Below are 21,242 nucleotides of genomic sequence, written 5' to 3' on the forward strand. Positions count from 1 at the left end.
TCAACCTGGTGTCCCAATTTGGAGCATGTCATTATTGTCAAATGTTTTCAAACATTTTCAAAATCTCACCACTTGAGCTTGTAGATTGGCCATTTCTTTTCTTTTTAGCCATTTGCCCCCAATTTCACAATTGGGGGCTGCAAACCCCCAAATAGCCAGTCAGTCAAATGAGCAGGACTCCCCTTTCACCGAGATCCTCCGTCAAATACAGTCACTGGTTGCTTTGGTAAATGAATGCCCTACTTCGTCAAACTAGTGTCATACAAAAGTAGCAAAAATAGGCCCCAAAAAAGTGCATACAAACTCACAATGCAATGCAATGTAACGGCATTGTGTGAGCTTGTAGATTTGCCACTTTTGCTTTTTTTGTTAAAGTGGCAAGGTCTGTCTGTGGGTTTAAAAAAATATTGAACCAATGAAACGTATTAACAAGAGCTTGTGACTAAATAATAACTACATTCCATTGGAACACTTGTACTTTTTTCCATTTATTGAAAAGTAACAGTTTTGGACATACAAGGTTTCCCGTTTAGTGATGATATTAGACATTTTTCCAGGGACAGGGCATCATCTTGAGGCAACAGTTCCCCCCATGTGTGATGTCATCCCATCTTCAAGGAATCACTGACAGGTGGAAGACTGTGATAATGTTAATGCACTCATGGTACTGGTATCGCCCCAGTCTGTTTACTTGTCTGTCACGCCGATAACAGACAGTTTTAATCCGATTTGCATCAAACTTGGCAGGTGAGGCTGGGTGTAGGGTCGGGGACTTGAGATATAGATTTTTTTTTTCTCCTCAAGATGAGCCAAAGGTTCAAAGTTTAGCGCTGTGCTTATGAAGAGCAAGTGGTGTGGGTGTACAGTAGCATCTCTAATTTGCATTTTAAAAATGTCTCTCATCTCATCTCTTGCTGCTAATCCATTTGGCCAAGGAAAAGCCATGCCAGAAGATTTAATTTCAGACCGGGGAGGCGTTAATTAACTCATTTTGGAAAGCTCCATTAGCGTTTTTGACACCTGCAGAGCATAATGTGGTCTTTGAAAATGACCACACCATCATCAGTTATCATTTTGAAGCAACCATTGCATTCAATTTGCGATATAACAATTATGATAAAGCTGGTCAAAAAGGCATGCAATTATCTTAACTTAAGGCCTGAGGCCAATTCTACAAATGCCTTCTAAAATCAGTAGACTTAAAAAAAATAAAAAAAAAATAGCAGATGTATAAGCTCACAGCGCGGCACGAAATGACGCGCTGCAAACCTATACATCTGCTATTTTGGAATAGCCAACGCAAAAATCTAAAATGACACGTATGCTTAGATTTTAGCTAAAAAGCTTTATTTTATACTTTGGCTATTCAAAAATAGCAGATCTACAAGCTCATAGCGCGCACTGGGTGCCGCGCTATGAGCTTGTAGATCTGCTATTTTTGAGAAATCGTGAAAATGTGTGCAAATCTTTGAATATATATATTCTTTTAAAGCGAAAAATGATACTGCAATGCTGTTCATATAGTCATATTGAAAGAAGTGACAAACAATCTTGAATCTTGTAAATAGGGCCCAGGTTGAAAAAAGTAAGACAGACACATCGGAATGGCCTCCCTGTCTACAGCTATTGACAGTAAGACACTACTGCACAGTATGTGCACATTGTGCAGTTTGTGAATGAAGCTGCACAAATCACGATGTGGTGTTCAGTGGTGAGTGAGTGAGTGGTGATGGTACTGTAAGTCTCCTTTGACCAAATGGACATAGCGATCTGTATGAATAATTCAGCTACACGAACCCGAAGTGCTTCACAAGATCAATGTTGGTGCCACTAAGAGATTCACTGATGAGAAGAATATGCTTTTATATGCAAAACTACCATCAACTACCATCCAAACTTTCAGTTTCGCTTCAGGCATCTCTTGGCTGAGCAAACTGTTGTGTTTGTCCATGACCGGAGGTGGCTCCCGTTTTGTGATGTTATGCACATACTGAGTGAACTGTGCCCGTCAGCTACGATCGGTCTACTTTTGAGACTGAGAGTGCAGACATACAGACATGCCCTGTGTAAAAATATTAAGAAATGTGCTTATATGCTTTAAACACAAATTCAAGTTCATCATCTTGGAGTGGGACTCTCTGAATGTCATCATTCTCTAATTTGGGAAGCATGATGTCTACATTTTAGTTGTAATGTTTACTTCAACTATAGTTGTAGATTATATAATACTAATTATTATTTTTATTTTATTTTTGTATTATGCTTTTATTTTCACACATTAAAATCCTGTGTTAATTTATCCATTGGTAACTCCGGGAGTGTCAGTATACAAAAGTATTGGTTCTATTTGCATACTCTCAAAGCTAAATTAACACAGATTTTAACTTTCTCCCGATAGATAATAGAATAGATGTATATACATTAAATACAATAAAAATTCCACTTATGGTCCAGTGTTGTTTGCAGGTCACATGCTCGGACGACAAAACAGTGATGAGGTAAATCAGAAAATCTCCTGAGTCACTGTGTGGAATTAATGTTCTCAGGCTCAAACTGTAAAGGCTGATTTACACTTGCTGGTGTCTCACACCAAAAATATGTGTTTTAATACACTGCATTTTTGGTCTGATACACCGGAACACAACCAAGTATAAATGAGGCATAAGGTTCCCCACACCTGCACTTGCAAGACTGTTGTTCTAACTTGATGTGGGTGTTCCCAAAAGAGGGAGCAGCTGTGCTCAAATGTTGCCGATGATGGTTGGAGTTTAAAGCCTGATTTATACTTCAGTGTTCCATACCCGTGGGGGGATATGCGCCCCCCCCTCCCCGCATGCGAAAAACGGGCTTCGCTGTTCCGTGAACATGGTAATGGTCAATGGCTGTGTGCAAATTCAGATCAACTGCTCCAGCCACTGAGGGGAACCGGGCAGAACCAATTTTGGCTTCACCACTACACCACCACTACAGAGGTTTGTCAAATTATAGGAGAATTGTGTGCTAAAAATAACATCTACAATATCGAGTATAAATTGAGCATAAGAATGACTGCAGCAATTGACCATATTCACAGGGCAGCCATTTTGCTCTGGGGTTTCCTACCACTCGATTATGACGAAGACCAACATTCTGATCCACAGAGTTCCTTCTATCAAATTGTTGCTTTAATAGAAGCATTATGGCAATACCTTTCCACAGGGCATCCTTGGTAATAAGTGGAATGTTTTTGTATGTTTCCGTGTTTCCATTTTTCTTAAGTGCATCAGGTCTGCATTGGTGGTTCTAGGTTTCACGTGGCCCCTAGGGGCTAACATGGAAAGTTAACAGAGAAAGTTTCCATATAAAGGAATAGGAATATGGGCGGGGATGGCCTAGTGGTTAAGATGCATATCACTAATCTCTAATTCAGCCTGACAGCGAGCCGCGGGTTTGATCCCCGAGCCCGACGACCTTTGCTGCGTGTCATTCCCCGTCTCTCTGTATCCTGTCACTCTACACTGTACTACATCTAAATAAAAAGGCAGAAAAGCCCTACAATATTTAATTGAAATATTACCTTCCTGGTATATTACCTGGCTGGCAGTCGACTCCATCATAGAAGTAGTTCCTCAACTGGTGACACACTTCCCTTTTATAATAAACATTACCGATTCTTTAGCAACCACTGTGGATTCTTTTGGCCATGGCCTTTTGACTGAATGATGAATCTACAGTTTATCTTTATATTAGTGGGTACGTGTAATGACAGGGTTCCTAAACATTTTCTATTCTAAAATTCCATACTTTTCCAGACTCAAATTTCCAGAATTCTCTGTAGATTTGTCACACCATATTTGACATCTGAGTACAAATAGCTACTGTAGATGTTATTGTTTATGTAGCTAAATGCTTTTAAAATACAACCGCTAATTTATCTTCCATTCTGTCTATACAGGTTATTCTAATATGCTGCCAAATAATTTCAAGAAGATTGTAGCTATGTACTGTAGCTCATAGAAATCAATTAACCACTTAACCACCCCCTTTTACCGTGCGATGTCAAGTGGCGAAAATGGCCAATGTACAAGCTCACAATGGGACACATTGTGAGCTTGTAGATCGGAGTTTTTTTCTTTTTTGTTGCATACAATGTCATGCCCAAAATAGGGTTGGCATGTTGAGATTGGTTAACACCAAATCCAGGCAATGTTAGATTGTGCAATGAACTTTGCTTCATTGGCTGTTTATAAAGTAAAACATACTTGTCAGCACTGTTTAACAAATAATTATAAATAAGTAAACTAACTTAAACGGTCCTACCTACTGTATACTCATTATTTCCCCTTAATAGATTGAAAAAACAATATATTATCTTTTTCCAAATGAATCTCTTTTCTAAGTAAGAACCGAAAATGAGTCAATAAAAAATAATTAAATGTTTGCGCCGTCTGTGAAGCCTCATTTATTAACTGTGTCCATGGACATGACAATGAATGCAGCCATATAATTATGGTTTCCTTATTAAGAAAATATAGAACATTTTCTAATAACTACACTGCGTAACTAATAAATGCTCAGACAAGCATTCGTCACAATGTTATTTGTGATGCTATGTATATATATATGCAGTTCAGAGATATTGCCGCATTTTCTTTCAACTTATTCAGTGGGGGATGTGTGGATTCGGTAATGTTATTATTATAAGTCAACAGTCTGGAAACATTCTTTTCTACACTCTTGTCTTATTTCCATACTTATCCAGACCTGGAAATTACTAAAATCTAATTCCATACTTTCCATACTTGAGTAGGAACCCTGTAATGAGCATTGAGAAGTATTCATGGGGCGTCTGAGTGCCGTGGGGGTTAAGTTCCTGTCCACCACCGCGGAGACTGGGGTTTTAATCCTCCACGGTTGTTGACCGGGTGTTCCAAGAAACACAATTGACCCAGTTCATTGGGTGAGACGCCGGGTTGTGAGGGCGATCTATCGCTGCATTATTATTCCTACAGGTTAGATGGGGGGACTGTTCAGCCAAGGAGCAAAACTGGGAAAAATGTCATGTTCCTCTGCATGCGTTACGCCCTCCAGGTATTACTCCTCACTGTCGGTGGAAAAGAAGTGCCCGGCAGTGTTGCATTGGTAAATTGGAAAGCGGTTGCACTGTATTTTAATGACGTCACGCGCACGTCGCTTAACACCTACACTACAGGTCACACGATGGACAATTGATATGCATCTAGGCTTGTTCCTATGTTAATCCTATGTTAATTCATGCTGGTGTGACAACCGGCAGTCGGCAGCCTTGTCAACTTTGTTGAGGTGTGAATTTAAGGTTGTTTTAAATCTATGCATGTGCGTGCGTGTGTGTGTGTGTGTGTGTGTGTGTGTGTGTGTGTGTGTGTGTGTGTGTGTGTGTGTGTGTGTGTGTGTGTGTGTGTGTGTGTGTGTGTGTGTGTGTGTGTGTGCTCCTGCTCAAAATAGCGGTTGCACGGCGTGTTAGGCCGCCCCATGACCAACGCAACCCTGGTGCCCGGCAACCTTGCGTGTATCGGAGGAGACACATGGTTGTATAAATCCTACCCAAACTGTAGGGGTCAGCAGTAACTGGACTACATGAGAGGATTTGTATAAGAACTAAACTGGGACTCTGGGAGAAAATGTATGAAAAAAACATTTCTGAAAAATTACTCCACTCAGACCGCTATGCTGAGATTCCCAATCACATGCATGTTGCTGTCCCAGCTGCTCCAGATTTGATTTCCCAAGGGTGAGTGCTTGTTTCACAGATTTGGAAGTCTCATCTTTCATTCTCGACATGCGTGTCTAAGGTTAATCCACTTCTACCTCAGAGGGGTCAGAATCGTCAACCTCGCCATATGTTTACTACTCAACATAAAAACTGTCCAATGTTTAACAACCTCAATATGCCAGCATTGGACTCAGTGGAAGGCAGGCCACGTTAGCAACTTGTTTGGCCCTTTCCACTTCATTACTACTGTGAATTTTACCTATTAGCCTACATTTCAGCTTGGGGTATTCTATAATATCTTTAATTCCACAACGGGAAAAAACTGCAACACACAAACACTTTGATCTTTGAATGAGCTCAGTTGCCACTTGCCTCTGTGGTGTTTGGCAGACAACTGACATTGACACACTGGCAGTAAATAAGTTTACCGACTCACAGAGCACAGCTGGTCATTAACCGTTAATATGGCACACCTGCGGGTGTGAACACAACATCTTAATTACATTGTGTTATAAGTGGGTGCCTTTCAATAATATACCATCCCACTTGTCAATACCACTCTGCAACTAATGCCATGAATGAGCCAGCATCTCTAAAAAGGTGGCAATCCTCTTTCTAAGCAAAGTCCCGCAAATACGCAGGCACCTTTGATCATTGATGAGTTGCTTTGTGCAGCACTTGAAGATGTAAGAGCCAAGCAGAGTTTTATGACACCAAGGGAATAGTTCAGTGATGTGCTCTACGTGCAAACACGTTCGATTGCCACTCCCATTGTTTGTCATCAGCAACATACCCATATCGACTACCCACTACTGTACAAAGCCGAGAAGTTCATCATTGTATAGATCAACTCGTTAACTTTTGTATCCATCACTTGAAAGCAGCTGCAAGTTGTATTAGAAAATCGTGCTCCTCAAAGCACATATCTTCGTCAGGCTGGGTTGCCTAGCCAGGGGCTGTATAAGTTGTGGGTTGCGGCCCTCAGGGCACGAGGAAACTGCATGGGGGGCATCACATTTCTACGACATACTGTGCATCTTTACACATTTGTGGCATCCCCTATGGGCAGAAGTGAACCTGCTTTTAGAGGTGTGCTCTATAGAGGCCCCTCAACATTCAATTTGGGGATTATTGGATGTCGTGTTCAAGATATATGGCGTTTTTGTATGAAATAGGCCAAGTTTTATGGAATATCAAATATCATATCTGTGTTTGACAGTGTCAAACATGACCCATAAGATCATTTTTACCTAATTTGTTGAAAACATTTGGTGTGGGGTCTTCCTAATCCTACTGGGAGTGCGCAAACAAAGTTTGATGCCAATCGGTCCAGCAGTGTCTGAGATGGACACACAGACAGGGGCAAAACACATCTTGGCATGGCGGGTCCGGGGATAAATAAATGAAGACACCTGCAGAACGGAGGGCAACGATTTACACATGTACTGTAAGTTGTGATTGGAAAAAGTAGCCAACACAAGTGAACATTTATTGAGTCACTGGGAATTTACATTATGCATAGTATGCATTCTTCTCTGCTCTAAAATGGTCCGCTCGAATTCTATGTCACACAATGCCAACCTCGAAGTAAGGCAAAGCCATTACACTACTTAAGAATTAAGATGGCCGGTAATTTGGTTTTAGAGTAATGAAGTCTATGCAGAACTTTTAATTGTGTTAACTGTTAACCACTATTGGCTGAGCAGTGCATTCAGGGCAAACGCTCATCCTATAAGTCCTCAGAGATCTTTGACTAATTCATTACGCTAAGCTCCTTTGAGTTTGGCAGTCAACAGCTCAATCTGATCATTGAAGAGGGATATAAATTGGGAAACTTCATTACTTTAATTTTCTTTCCCGTTATCCCCCCGTTATGAACAATAAACCAAATATGGACTTCTCTGGGAAAGAAATGGTGTCATAATGCACCAGCTGAGTTCTTGATACTCAAGTTTAGTCTCTAAGGCGGTAAATGTCCCTGCATTGACTAACTATATTTTCTCAACTGGTTGGCATCTAAATGTCTCTTTAACAATTATACGATTGGGTTCTAAAACGACCACCGCTTTCTAACAACAGACAGATATGGGGTTCTTTCCTTCACACCGAAGTTCATCTAACATTTTAAATTCAGCACTGTGAAATAAAAGTAAACCCTTATTCACAATTTGTCATAAAAAAAGTATATTATACATTATTTTTCAAGAATCGCTGTCTGTGCTAGGTAAAGTTAAGGTACAGTGCAGTGTCAAATGCCTTGTTTCAATTGAAATGAATGCTGAGCACATAATAGGCCCAAGCCTATTACAAGCGATGATTTCACAGCTGTTATCACAACTGTGCTTTGATGGACTGTGCTTTGAACATGTTCTGAGACATGAACTGAGTCCTCAGTTCAATTCCCAGCCAGCAAGACTTTAATGCATGTAACTCCCTTACTCTCTCTCTCTGTGTTTTCTGTCTCTCTACACTGTGCCCATCAAGTAAAGGCTCCAAAAAGGCCCACAATGTATCAAAAATAAATCAATATTATGTCTTTTGGACAGTTCCCTTTCAAGTTCAAGATTATCAAAAGGCTACAACCTGTGGCTACAATAGAATCACCTGAGGAGAGGAGAGTCAGAGCAGCAAAGCCCAGCTGATCAACATGTTTTTAAACAACCTTTTTTGTATTGTAAATTGATCTGTTTTAATACACTTAAAAATGGTTATAGGCCTAGATCTTGAGCAAAGGACGTCAGCTGGACACACTTCAATGTTTACCAGTAGGCTCTTTTGACAAGAGCAGTTGTGTAAGCCTAACTGTTAAATGGTTGTCGTGTGCATTGTTTAGCTAAATTAAATGGCCCTGTGAGAGATTATTAACGGCTGCCAATTTTAATCAGAACACTAGTAAATGACATCAATGTCAGATTAGCCAAAGCAAGTGTTCTCGTTTCTTGTTCCTCATCTAGAGGAACATGATGAATTGATGGAGTGAATATAATGACTTCATGGTGATGCATTTACGGTTCATCTAAACTCAATAGACTCTCAGACATGCCACCCATTAGAATCTCAGGGAGACCCCCAGGGCTGTCTGATTCACACAGTTGCGTGCGAGGCGGTGGAACTGATCATGGTGATAGATCGATCATCTTTTATAACATTATTTATGGTTAAATATCACATTAGCAAGAGTATTGAACAGAAAATAATGTATATTATGTCTAGCTTATCTTTAAGCAAACTATTTCAGCACGAGTGATAATGGTTTAGCAAACAGAGTGTGGTCTATATAGTTTAAACCGCAACATTTATTGCTCCAACTTGGTGCTTTAGGGATGAAATATAAAAAAAACATGTCTGGCATGTAGCATGTCAGAGTCCCCCATTACCTCTTATCCATTTTCACATCAAGTTTCATGGGCAGCAGTCTCCAGCTTGGTGTCGGAGGAAGTACCATTTAGTGACAGCTGCTAAAAGCATGGATTGGTGGATTACTATGTGTGGATTGGTCCACCGTTGGTCCATTGTCATGCTCTATGCAGGAGCCAATATAAAGTATTGAAAATAAATGAATAAAACAACTCTGCCTCAGCGGGATTTGCGGGGCGTTTTTGGTGGGTGTCCATAAGTAAGTTAATCTCATATTCCAGGAACCAGACCTTTTAGGAGAGATGGGCTGTTAGGACTAGAGACATTGACATCCGTGTTGCCAGATTTTGAGAGAGATATAAGCAACCAGAAAACAAGCCCAAAAGAAGCGACTACAAGGCAATGACAACTTTAAACCTATATATATATACACTGTATACATCAGCTATTTGAAAATAGCCAAGCTTGTCGATCGGCTATTTTAAAACAAATCTTGAAATAAAATGTGGCATATTTGGAATATTTTATTTTTTAAACATTCTAACACCACAAATCTGGTGTAGGGCTCCTTGTTGGCACAAAACATTTTCAGATGAGGGGTTAGGGACAAATACATATTCATTTGGGGGTCCATGTTTGAGAACCACTGGTTTAAATAATAATTAAAATATTTGAAAGCAAGCCCAAATAAGCAACAGAGTTCCAAGAAACTTTACAGAAAAAGAAGCCCAACGTCGCTTATAATAAGCAGACAGGGCAACACTGATTGACACACAATTAGGCTATGTTGTGCAGACTGGCAGCCCAGATTCCAATCAGACTGATTTGATCAAGTCTGCAATCGGATTTGCCTGCAGTCTGAAAAAAGCCTTTTGTCTGATGGTATATATAACACTTGTATTGTTAGGCCAATACCTTTTTCTTTTTTACATCCTTTTTACTCCTAGTAATAACCCCCAATGTCAGATCCTCACTTAGGCAGCTCCTCGTCATGACTGAGCCCTCCCCAGTGCATCAGAAATCACACAATGACTGCATTCTGGAGTGGATAATGTGGCTGTCAGTTCTGTCTCCGGGATGCTCACTATACTGTATGTGCTCTGCCATAATAAGATTGAACACTAGATGGGATTTCATGAAAGCTTCTGTTTTCCCCAAAAGACATTTGAAAGGCTTGTTTGTTGTTTGCTTTTCACTCTGGTTGTGGGGGGGGAAGCAATCTATCTGTGAATTCAAGTCTAACTCATACTAATACTTAGTCTAAATAAAATAAAGACGTTTAACCCATTAAGACCGGGAGAAGCATCTGTGTCAGTTTTTTATTTGAGCTAAAAAGCATTATTTTACACTTTGGCTATTCAAAAATAGCATATCTACAAGCTCACCGAGTGCCGCGCTATGAGCTTGTAGATCTGCTATTATTTTAATAATCGTGAAAATGTGAAATCTTTGAATATATTTTTTTTTTTAAGCGAACATTTGTAACTCAAATATTTGCTTCTGGGGGTCCCTGGAACAACATATTTTGAGATGGGGGTCCGCGGCCAAATACATATCATTTTGGGGGTCCATGACATGAAAAAGTTTGAGAACCACTGACATAAAAACATAAGGTTTTATCAAAAAAACGGTTAGGATTTAGAAGACATTAATGGGTTAATGATAACCTTCTGATTGCCAACAAACTACTTATTTTGTACTGTTCTTCAAGGTACTGTAAATCGCACAACAATTTAGCAGAGGTTTGCATCATTCAACAATATCACACAAATTACAACAGTTTTTTGTTATTGGTATGACTGGTAATTGACGAGTTGCGTCAACAGTATGCTGGCCAAACGTATTTATTGGGCCGATAAACAGAAATACTGTTTTAAAGGAAGACTTAAATTCTGTATAACCTGATACACACAGCCTCTGGGCTAGATAACTCCTAGACAACATCAATGAATTTGGTCAGGATTATTTTGGAGCCGTTTCAACAGAGTGAAATCAATTGAGGACAGTTCTGCTTTGTTTGCAATTGGTTCAGCATTCCTTAGCCCTTTTTTTACATTTAACTTTTTATACTGTACTTTTTTTAGTACTTTCTTATACTGCACAAACACAGCCTTAATTACCTACTGGCCCTAATAATGGGCACAGTTCAAGAATAAGCCCAGAGAAAATGTTTCAAGCAATAGGCCAAAATCTAATCTAAATCTAAAGGTTACATTTGACCAGTCTGGTATTGGGTCATTTCTTTGGTGAGGAGCTCTATTGTATGAAGTGCATTAACAGTAGAGTATTCAGAAATAGGATCACGACTCAAGCCCAGACAGAGCCCAGACACAGCTATACAATCACTAGTTTCACCCTAAAACCATTAAAAGGTTGATCTGAATTGGGAGGCAATCCAGCTAATGTGCAATCATTTGACAGTTTAGAAACATTTCAACCAGAGGTTGTGAACTTGAAGCAAACTAACAAGCCCCGATCCGCTGCCTCAGCGTATTGCGTTTCCAGAGAAGAGCATGGCTTAAGTTTATGTGACTCCTCTCACACGTTTGTCACATTGGGGTTTGTGCTCAGTCGGGAGTTGATGAACAAGATGCTGCGGGCTAAAACTCTGGACATATTTCTTCAGCTTCCAGTGCACTGATTGCAGCCCAATCACTCATGTGGGGGAAAATTGTCCATTCGGATTATTTACAAGATCGGAGAGCCGACTAGTCCTCTGTCCAAGATGTTTTCCTCCCGTTTCTACTTCATTGATCGCTGCATTCAGCTTTTTTCTGTTGCAACCAAAGAAATAATGATATAGAATGGATATTTCCATTCATAGCAATGCTGCGAATCTGTGTCAAACGCGGTAGAGGAAGTAATCAATCCATGGGAGCCTCTGTGACATGTTTCTTCCATATGAGGATGCATTGGTTATACGGCATCCATAGCAATAAGCGTAACTGGGTCCTCCGGTTGGTGACTGTGAGAAAACAACCATCGATACACTTGTATCTATGCTTGAGACAAATTGTTTAAAAAAGATCCATACCTCCCTAATGTAAAGCTGCAATCCGGAACTTTTTTAGACGAATAAACCATTATTTTAACCAATCTGTAGAGTATCTTAATACAGTATAACTAGCATATCTACAGGGTTTGGAGGTGGTTTCCCTGCTGTTAAATTGATCAATTTAGATGCCCAAGTGCAGCACATGCCCAATCAATGTATCTTCCCTAGACCAGTGGTTCTCAACCTGTGGGGTCCCCAAATTATTTTGGGGGGCCCCCAGATTATTAGCTTAATGTAATGTGCAACATCGTTTTCTCAACAGTAAACAAACCAACATACAGTATAAGTGTATACAGGGTATCTGCACATTTCTGAAGTTGCAATTTAATTACCTTTTTAATACCAAATTGGCACAATTGTCAAATATGACGTAAGAAAGAGGCAAACATTGTGCAAATAGCTGAACTACAAGCTCACAACGCCTCGCAGCGCGAGTCGTTGTGAGCTTGTAGATCGGCTATTTGCACAATGTTTATCTGTGGAACAGAGTCAAACTAAACCTAGTCTAAAGGTAATGCCTTCAATTACAAGTGCTTGTCATGGTGGGGGTCCAGTTCAAATATGATTATTTTGGGGGGTCGTGGCCTGAAAAGGTTGAGAGAACCAGCAGGAATTCCCTTTTGAGTGAGCGGTAAGTTTGGTCTCCCACACTGGAGCCCGGGTTTGAATCCAGGAGTTACAGTCGCAGTTACTTGTCTTCACTCAGGAGAGGACATCAAACTTATGGATTGCAGCTTTAAAGACACAATCATTTTGTGAACATACTATGAGCTGTTGGGAGGAACTCTGTTGCTTGCACATGTGATTTATTCAACTGTTCTAAGCAACCAAACACATCCTATTTTGTTTCATTGTGAAATGTCCAATACATCCCTCCATCCAAATTATGCTTAACTAGAAGTAAAATTGCAATTGTCCACAAAAGTGTTAACAAGTTATGAATATGCATCCTGTGTTCTTCAGAGGCAGAAACAACATACAGTAAGCACTAATACTGCAAGTTATCAGACCAGCAGAGCCAGAGGCCTCTATAGCCTTCACCATAGATATGAACATAATATGACGTGCTCTTCTGCAGTTAAAAATTGCCCTTTGCTGAAAGTCCTCTGAGGTGCCCACTTCAATTATGGCCCTTTCCATCTTTCAGGGGTCTGAATGAGTAGAGTCTGGCATATTTAGAAAGTATTACACCCCATGGAAAACCAGAGATACGCTCTTTGTTGCAACAGATGGCCCTTACATGATAATAAAAAACAAAACAGATGTTCAATGTAGATCAAGGTTAGGTTATGGCCTAACTCACTTCATCCGTCATAAAACTCCATTAAATAATGATGGGGAAGTGGGCAATGCTTTTGTAGAATCACAGAATGATGTTAAATCAAATATGTAACTCAATACCTACCCGTTCATATTAGAAAATGCACCAGCTTCCCAAACCATGCTGTCATGTACTCACTAGTCATTTCTTTTGTTTTTTATTGATGGAACTATTACCTACCTACCTATTTTCTTGTATTGGTCTTAGTGTATTGTATTTTGTAGTCCCCTGCCCAGGGACAGCAGATGAAAATGAGCATGTAGTTAACTGGTGCAGTTTTTCTTTTAATTCCCCTGCTAAATAAGCAATACATGAAGAAAAAACTAAAAACAAACAAAAAACATTCATATACACATACTGTATGTTTTTTTAATAGAATATATTCTCAATCTCAACTTTTCTGTCCAAAAACTGACATTCTAAATGTCATAAGTTGGCATGGTGAAGCAGGCTCTCTCTGAAACAGGATACGAATTAGGCTACGGTATATCATAGGACACAAGACAGACTATAACCACACCAATCATTCAGGACGTTAAAGGACAACTTTGGTTTTTTACAACCAAGGTTTATATTTTAGCTTGTAATTAAAGTAAATAAATGATGAGTGTAATTTTTTTTTCATTTACTGCTTTCTATAGTTTTAGCATTTTTTGCGATATTTTTTACAGTGGGCGGGGGCATTCTGTCCGGTGGCTAAATATGCCTTTTTTACACAATAAAAAAGGTCCTGGCTGTCTGAGATGGCCAGATGTGAGTTATTGGGGGCTAGAAGAGCTACTGTAAATAATAATAAAGAAAACGCCGGGTTAATGTGATAAAAAAATGCATATTTAGCCACCGGACAGAATGCCCCCGCCCACTGTGAAAACACTGTAAAAAAGATTGTGAAAATTGCTAAAACTATAGAAAGCAGTAAATTAAAATGTTTTAACACTCATCTTTTATTTACTTTAATTACAATCTAAAACATAAACATTGGTTGTAAAAAAACAAAGTTGTCCTTTAACAAGTGGGCAAATTTAGTGGGGGGTTATGCTAGAAAATTTCATGTGAGAAACATTTCTTAAACTGCATGGTAAAAAAGGGGGTCAGTCAGTAAGGTTAACCAATCTCCTGGAACATAATGCAATAAAATCCAGCATCCCTACGAGATCGGTTAATTTTTTGTTTGGCCCATACAGATGTAGCTATCAAGGCTGAGAACCCTGGACAATACGTTTTGGGAGTGTATTTTTTCTGGGTTCTCTGACGTTTGTTAGCACACTATCATCTGTTTCCAGAAAGGGGAAAAAAAGGCTGCCGGGCTGCAGGACTTCAGCACTAAGCCAATTGATCTTTGCTATATCCAAACTGTGCTGGAAATGTGCAGTTTATAACTGATAAGCATCGGTTTACAGCATACAGCTCAATGTGAGGCTGGGCAAAGCACCTTAATCTTGATTAACTAATGGGTTTAAGGGTATTCAGTCGGGTAAACAACCAGAGGAAATTATGGCGAGTGAGTGGTAATACATGGGATTGGTATGAGGACATGCCAAACTTTCTTTCAGTTGACATACCGCAATGTGTGAGACTTTGCGTAAGAGCAGCACTGGTTGGTTTGTCCAACAGTGAAAAGTGACATTGTTCTCTCTGTAAATTGTCAGGGACAGGGTCTCTGGGCGTTAACAACTCATGGGATGATAGTCTGCCTTGGGAGTCTATCTGGTTATCTGTCTGGGGAATCTAGATCTGAGCTCAACACAAAAATGATACGTAGCTTGCTAGGTCAGTTCAGGCAGTATATACTTGAGAGGTTACACTGCTCTTTACTATGTGGGTGTATAGTGTTATACAAGACCCATACGTCATACAATGACGTGGCAATCAGCTGACCAATTGGGCGGGTTATTTAAGCTCACCTAAATCTGTGTTCCTTCCGCTTTAGGTGTTCCTGGTTTGTTGTAACGCGGCTGTTTGATCCGACCACCACCCCAGCACCACCAGTGGGCTCTGCTATTGGTTCTGTTCCCCATGGGGGGTTATTATTGTATATCTATCTCCCTGCTCTTAATGGTTAATGATAGTTGTCTAATTGTGCTGAGCAAGGGAGAAATATGTACAGTAGCAGAGCCTGAACGCCAAGATAAAATATTACATCCACACTTGTTTTCTCATTATAATATATAATATTGGTTCAATCAATTTGTTCTATAATATTGGTTCAATCTATTCTTGAGTTATCTGACTGAACTAAAAAATAAATCTGAAGAAGTTCAGTTCATAAGGAGATTTATCAAGAGGTCTTGGCTTGCACTCTCCGAATCTGCATAGGATACACCCACACACACTTTTAGCAATGAAAGCAAAATAGCAACATAGTCATTATAGTTAATTGATAGCCATTAAAGCCATGTCCTCTGGTATAGAATAGGGTGCTTTCATCATGGGGTACATGAAAATTAAACTACTGATTACGAGGTGTGCCAGGCCAAGTGTAGATGTGTTGTGAACAACTGGTATGCGTGTGCCTTTCAGAAAGGAAAAGCCACTAAGCCCTGGAGCCATCGGTAGGGGTCTTGCACATCACGCCACATGTGAAGGAAGCAGTGCTTCACAAAAGATTCCTTTCATCACTTAAGGACATCCTCACAATCCAGTCTACAATGTGCATCGCAGCAGCCAAAATACACACCAATGTCAAAGTGCTTTAAATGCATTACGCTTGCAAAATAATATAGGTCAGAGCATAAATTGATACAAAATGCTTAGCAGGATTTCAAAATGTATTAAAGCCAGGTATGGCCGATTCAAATAATTAGCATGACGTGAAAAGACTATCAGAGACCAGGTCATGTGGAAGAGGGTAATGGAGTGGTGCTCCCGTCTTTATGGAGCTCAGAGTCTCACGCACTGTCGTTTCCCGTGGAATGATGCACTGCTGCACAGGCAGACCGTGATGGGAATCAAGCATGTTTTTTAAACACCTTCCAGCATCTGCCACTAAAACTTGCAAAACTCTCAGTCTCAATCAACATTAGCCCAAAACAATAAAGGCGTTACAATAACAGAGCAACTCTTCCATTACTTCAGCCAATACCAGGTTATCTAGTAGTCAAATATGCCATCAAAAGATATGAAAACAGGCTATATTATAGCCTACTTTATAGTCACTTATATTGATGCCATAATTGGTTTCACTTTTAATTTAGCAGTGCACTGCTAAATTAGTCTCAGTGTGAGTCATAGAAAACATCATAACAGTATGGAGATGATGGTTTCGTTTAACCAAATGCAAATTGATTAGACCAGAACATGACAATTGGACTGTGACTCTGCGGTTGTTTAGTCTGTCCTCTGCCCATCGACTATTGTGTAGTACATGGCGTGTTTGCCAAGTCATGGTTTGAATGTAGTTGGCACGCCTCCCAGCACAGACCTAAGCCATGTTATGCAACTGACAGCAAAAGAATCCTATGTATTGCTTAATCACTACATTTGTCACACCTGGCCTACTGTTCACCCATTAGTCATAATCCATTAAATCTAGTCATCAAGGTTTACTGCGTTATTTTGTCCCCTGCAGGCAGTTTTATAAAAGGTATGTGCCCACTGCCTCCCGTGCTGATACTTGTCATATAGGCTGCACTGGTGCCCCCGTCAGGGCTAAAGAAATAAAAAAGAAATGATATTCCTCACTGAGAATGCTAGTACTACTGATTGTTCAGGATGTGTTTTGCCATTCAAGAAATCTCTGAAATCGGGTCTGAACTTTCTTCAGGTATGGAGAGTGAAATTTTTACATAGAATTCATGCATGATAAGGCTATCCTTTGTTTCTGGCTGACAGTGGAATAACCTTGTATAAAACCACAAAGAAGAAAATCATTGTCAGTAAAACTGGGAAGCATTCAGTGCAAAACAACTGTCCCTTTTGTAATGTCAAAACTAGCTGTTTTCTAACTGGCTGAGGGCGAAATTCCTTGCAATGTGAATGCTGCCACAGTGATGTTCCAGGGATGATATACTTAAGAATGACCCTCTAATAAGCTTATGCTTTATTGTCAAATATTCCATCACCAAGTTAATATATGAAATATCAGGCCAAGAATATATGAAGGGGTGAGAAGAATAAGTATAGGAGTCATTCAAACACCTAATTTCTCTGGAGCAAATCTTAAAAGTCGGCAATATTGCAGTTTCATGCCGGGGATATTCTGCTCAACCGTTCCATCCATCAAATACACTTTCTCTTGAGATTTCCATTACTTAGCAAGTAGACATATGAGAGTGACATGGAGACAGAGTGGTTAAAACTATTTGGGTGAGTGCAGATGTGCGTGGTTTGTGTGCGAGCGTGCTCTCTCTGTGTGTGTGTGTGTGTGTGTGTGTGTGTGTGTGTGTGTGTGTGTGTGTGTGTGTGTGTGTGTGTGTGTGTGTGTGTGTTCACTCCTCTCCTAGATCATCTGAGAAACACTTCAGTGGGAACAGGCCATGTGCCAAATCTCTTGGTGAAATTACTTCTTACAGCTGTGCCTGCATTGTCCCGGAAGGTGTGTCTGCCAATATTAAACGACATTGCCCACTGCACTGCCTTTAGAGGAGTAAGTCTAGAGATAATATTATGTAGGATGCAGTATTGTTGGTTTGCATTCATGGCAAAGCCCTCAAACCACGTATGTTATCATGCAGTACATGCTTACTTGCAGTATAATGAGAGCAGTAGAAGCAAGACAATTAAATCACAATAAATATATAGGATAATAATAATATTATTATTTTTTTCTTAAAGTTTGAGAAAATAGCCATTAACGTCCATGCTGTAATATGGGCAGGTTCAATCTGAGATTGAAGGCAGAGTTAAATGTAGCCTATGTATAGATTATTCAAAACTTTTCATGTCAAATTGTTCTGTACAAGGTGTGGCTAAGCAATGCAGATCATGTAGAATGTGTTTTATGAGTTGGCTTTGTGCCACATTTCCTGCACCATACGTTCCGTTTAAAGCAAATGTATATGGACTCCACCGGTCCACCAAATAGAAACAAAGCAAAGGCAGCACGGTTGGTTCTACAACTCAGCTTGCCTCATACGATTATAGTTGCAGGCAGCTTGGCTGGTGCTGCATTCATGATCTGCGTTTTGTGTTCAAGATTAAAAATACAAGGGCACATCACCAATCAATCAATCATCTTTAGGATGTATTGCTTTTAAACCAATTTACCATTTTCTATTTCTGGGCTGGGAGCAAGGCATTGCATTATTATAGTCCTATCCTATACCACCACCGAGACACTGTAAAACAATACTTCGAAGTATGAGTTAAGGAAATTCAACATTTTCTCTATAAAAGCCTGTGTGTGTCTGTGTGTCTGTGCGCGTGAGTGCGTGTGTCCATTTTCGTAACGCAGATCTGCTAGTGACTGTCTGACTGAGGACATAAGCTATAAGGTAACCAGAAGTCTCGCCCCAAAACACACTCGCCCCCCAGTGGTTCTTGTATTCTCAAATTTGTTTTACTGAGAATAAGGTTAGGTTTAGGCTTTTCCTGAAAAATGACTGTCATATCATGACAGTCATGGCGGAACTTCAACCTGGTTTTGGCACTTTTATCCATTTACTACTACACCTACATACACATTCCGATTTCAAACTTTCAACTACGCTACCCTATCGGTTGGGAGGTGTACTGCACTCTGATAAATTACAACTCTATGAGAAAATGGCCTCCTATCGGATTAAAATACTTTTTATTGAACAATATGAAAGATACAGGTACTTAGACCCGCCCGTTTCAACTTGTTACATCCGTGGCCATGGGCTAAGTACTTTATATTTGAAATCTGAACGTGTATGTAGGTGTACGGGTTGTAAATGGAGAAGGTGCCAAAACCAGGTTCAAGTTCCGCCATGACGCTTGTGACAGACGAGCGTCATGTAAACCATGGTTAGGTTTAGGCATAGTTTTACTGGAGTTACGTTCAGGAATACGGTTAGGTTTAGCCAGGCATAGTTTACTGAGGTTACGTTTAGGAATAGGCTATGGTTAGGTTTAGGCATAGTTTACTGAGGTAAAAAGTCAAGTGTAGCCCCCTCAATTTCTACCCATTTATATGATGTTCACTGTACGTTTACGTTTCGATGAAATTAGTACAAAGGACCCCAAAGGAAACAAGCCATAGCGCTTTCTTGTGTTTAGAATCCTCTTAACAGACCTTGCATTGAACTGTACTTCCCTGTGCAAACTGTTAATAAAGTATTCAATCAATCAATCAATCATTCAAAAAACAGATTACATTTAGGAATATCTGGTGGCAACCGTTCCGAGGTCGCTGGATTTGCCCCGGGGCAACTGTGTTTTGGGGCGAGCGTTTTGGTATTCAGCTATACCACTGCAGCTGCATGTCTTACCAGACATTTGGCACCATCCTTCCAATGCAACACAATGATCAAAGCCTATCAGGTCCACTGCCCCCCATGTGCATCTATAGGCTACAGAAGGGTTTATGGACACTCACCATTTGGTAGAAACGCCACACACAGCATCAGGACAGCTCCTCTGCAACACCGTGCACCTGACATCGTGTACAAATCCCAGATGTGTGTAAATCCAGCCGTGAATCGGGAATAAATCTCTCTTCACAACATATAGCCTCCTTCCTTCCTTCCACGCGATGCTATGGCAGCAGTACTTCCACGATCTGAAGTTGTTGGACAATGCGCAATATTAGATCTTCTCGGTGTGAGTGTGTGTGAGTGCGTGCGTGCGTGCGCGCAAGCGCGCGGGGGGAGTGCGTCTTGCCCCAGTCGTATATAATATACTCCCGGTATTGTAATATAGATGATCGTCCAATATAATTGACCGGGTAAGGCTTCACTGAAGGAGGTTTGAGAAAGTTACAGGTCTCTCTCTCTCTCCAGCTCGATCCTCCCACTTATCCCTCTCTAAACGGTCTTGAGATGAGAGGGGGGCTATTAAGGGGTAGGTCCAGGTCTTGAGATGAGAGGGGGTCTACAAGGGGTGGTCCAGGTCTTGAGATGAGAGGGGGTCTACAAGGGGTGGTCCAGGTCTTGAGATGAGAGGGGGTCTACAAGGGGTGGTCCAGGTCTAAATGGTCTTGAGATGCAATTCCCAGGGGTGCTCAGATCCAGGTCTGTGGAATTCGATGCTCGCACAAAATCAATGCAGACATAAATGACAGGCGCCCACCTTTAAACACGGAATCCTCGTTCCCCAAAGGCTTGCTGCAGCCCACTCGAAATGAGATGAGGACCGAAAGAAAGAAGAAAAGCCGCTTCAAACTGATTTAGTTCCGTGTACATGGAGTACCACCATGGCTGTAACGAGACCCACACAAGGAGAATTAAAAACAATGAAACACTGGCGTTAATGAAAAGGTGAAAAGGCGACCCGGCGACCCGCGATGTTCGCAGAGATTGCGTTGTGTTTGTTGTAGCTCATCGGCAGCATGTCCTTCTCTTTATGAATTACTTTAGGAGTCCGATCCACACATCACAGCGCCAGTGTAAGTGACAAATGTAAACGCAATCATATGCCAGACTGTGCAAAAGCTGCTTACAAAAACACGCCACGGGGGTTACAAAACAAAACAAAACAAAACATTAAACATTCTCTTCTGTCTCGAATAGCCGTTAATACTTCCCACGGCGGCGTTGATCACGTTGATTTTTCCCCGATTTGCATGACTTCCCACTGAGAAGCAATAGACTCACTCCAAAAAGAAGTTCCAGTTTCGGGTGGTAGCCTTTAGTAGGCTATATGTTGTATTGCAGATA

General features: G+C 40.5%; 1 protein-coding gene across 1 annotated transcript in view; it reads right to left on the reverse strand.

Annotated features, from left to right (window-relative positions):
- Positions 1 to 20,487, reverse strand: part of tmem132e (transmembrane protein 132E) — a 467,019-nt gene extending 446,532 nt beyond the window's left edge. Inside the window, exon 1 of the mRNA XM_084074773.1 lies at positions 19,964 to 20,487. Coding sequence (XP_083930899.1) covers positions 19,964 to 20,027 — 64 coding nt within the window. The 5' untranslated portion in view covers positions 20,028 to 20,487. The remainder of the gene's footprint in view (positions 1 to 19,963) is intronic.
- Between the last annotated feature and the right edge of the window lie 755 nt (positions 20,488 to 21,242).

The sequence above is a fragment of the Gymnoscopelus microlampas genome (assembly GCF_963454915.1).
Source record: "Gymnoscopelus microlampas genome assembly, chromosome: 12".
Lineage (NCBI taxonomy): Eukaryota > Metazoa > Chordata > Actinopteri > Myctophiformes > Myctophidae > Gymnoscopelus > Gymnoscopelus microlampas.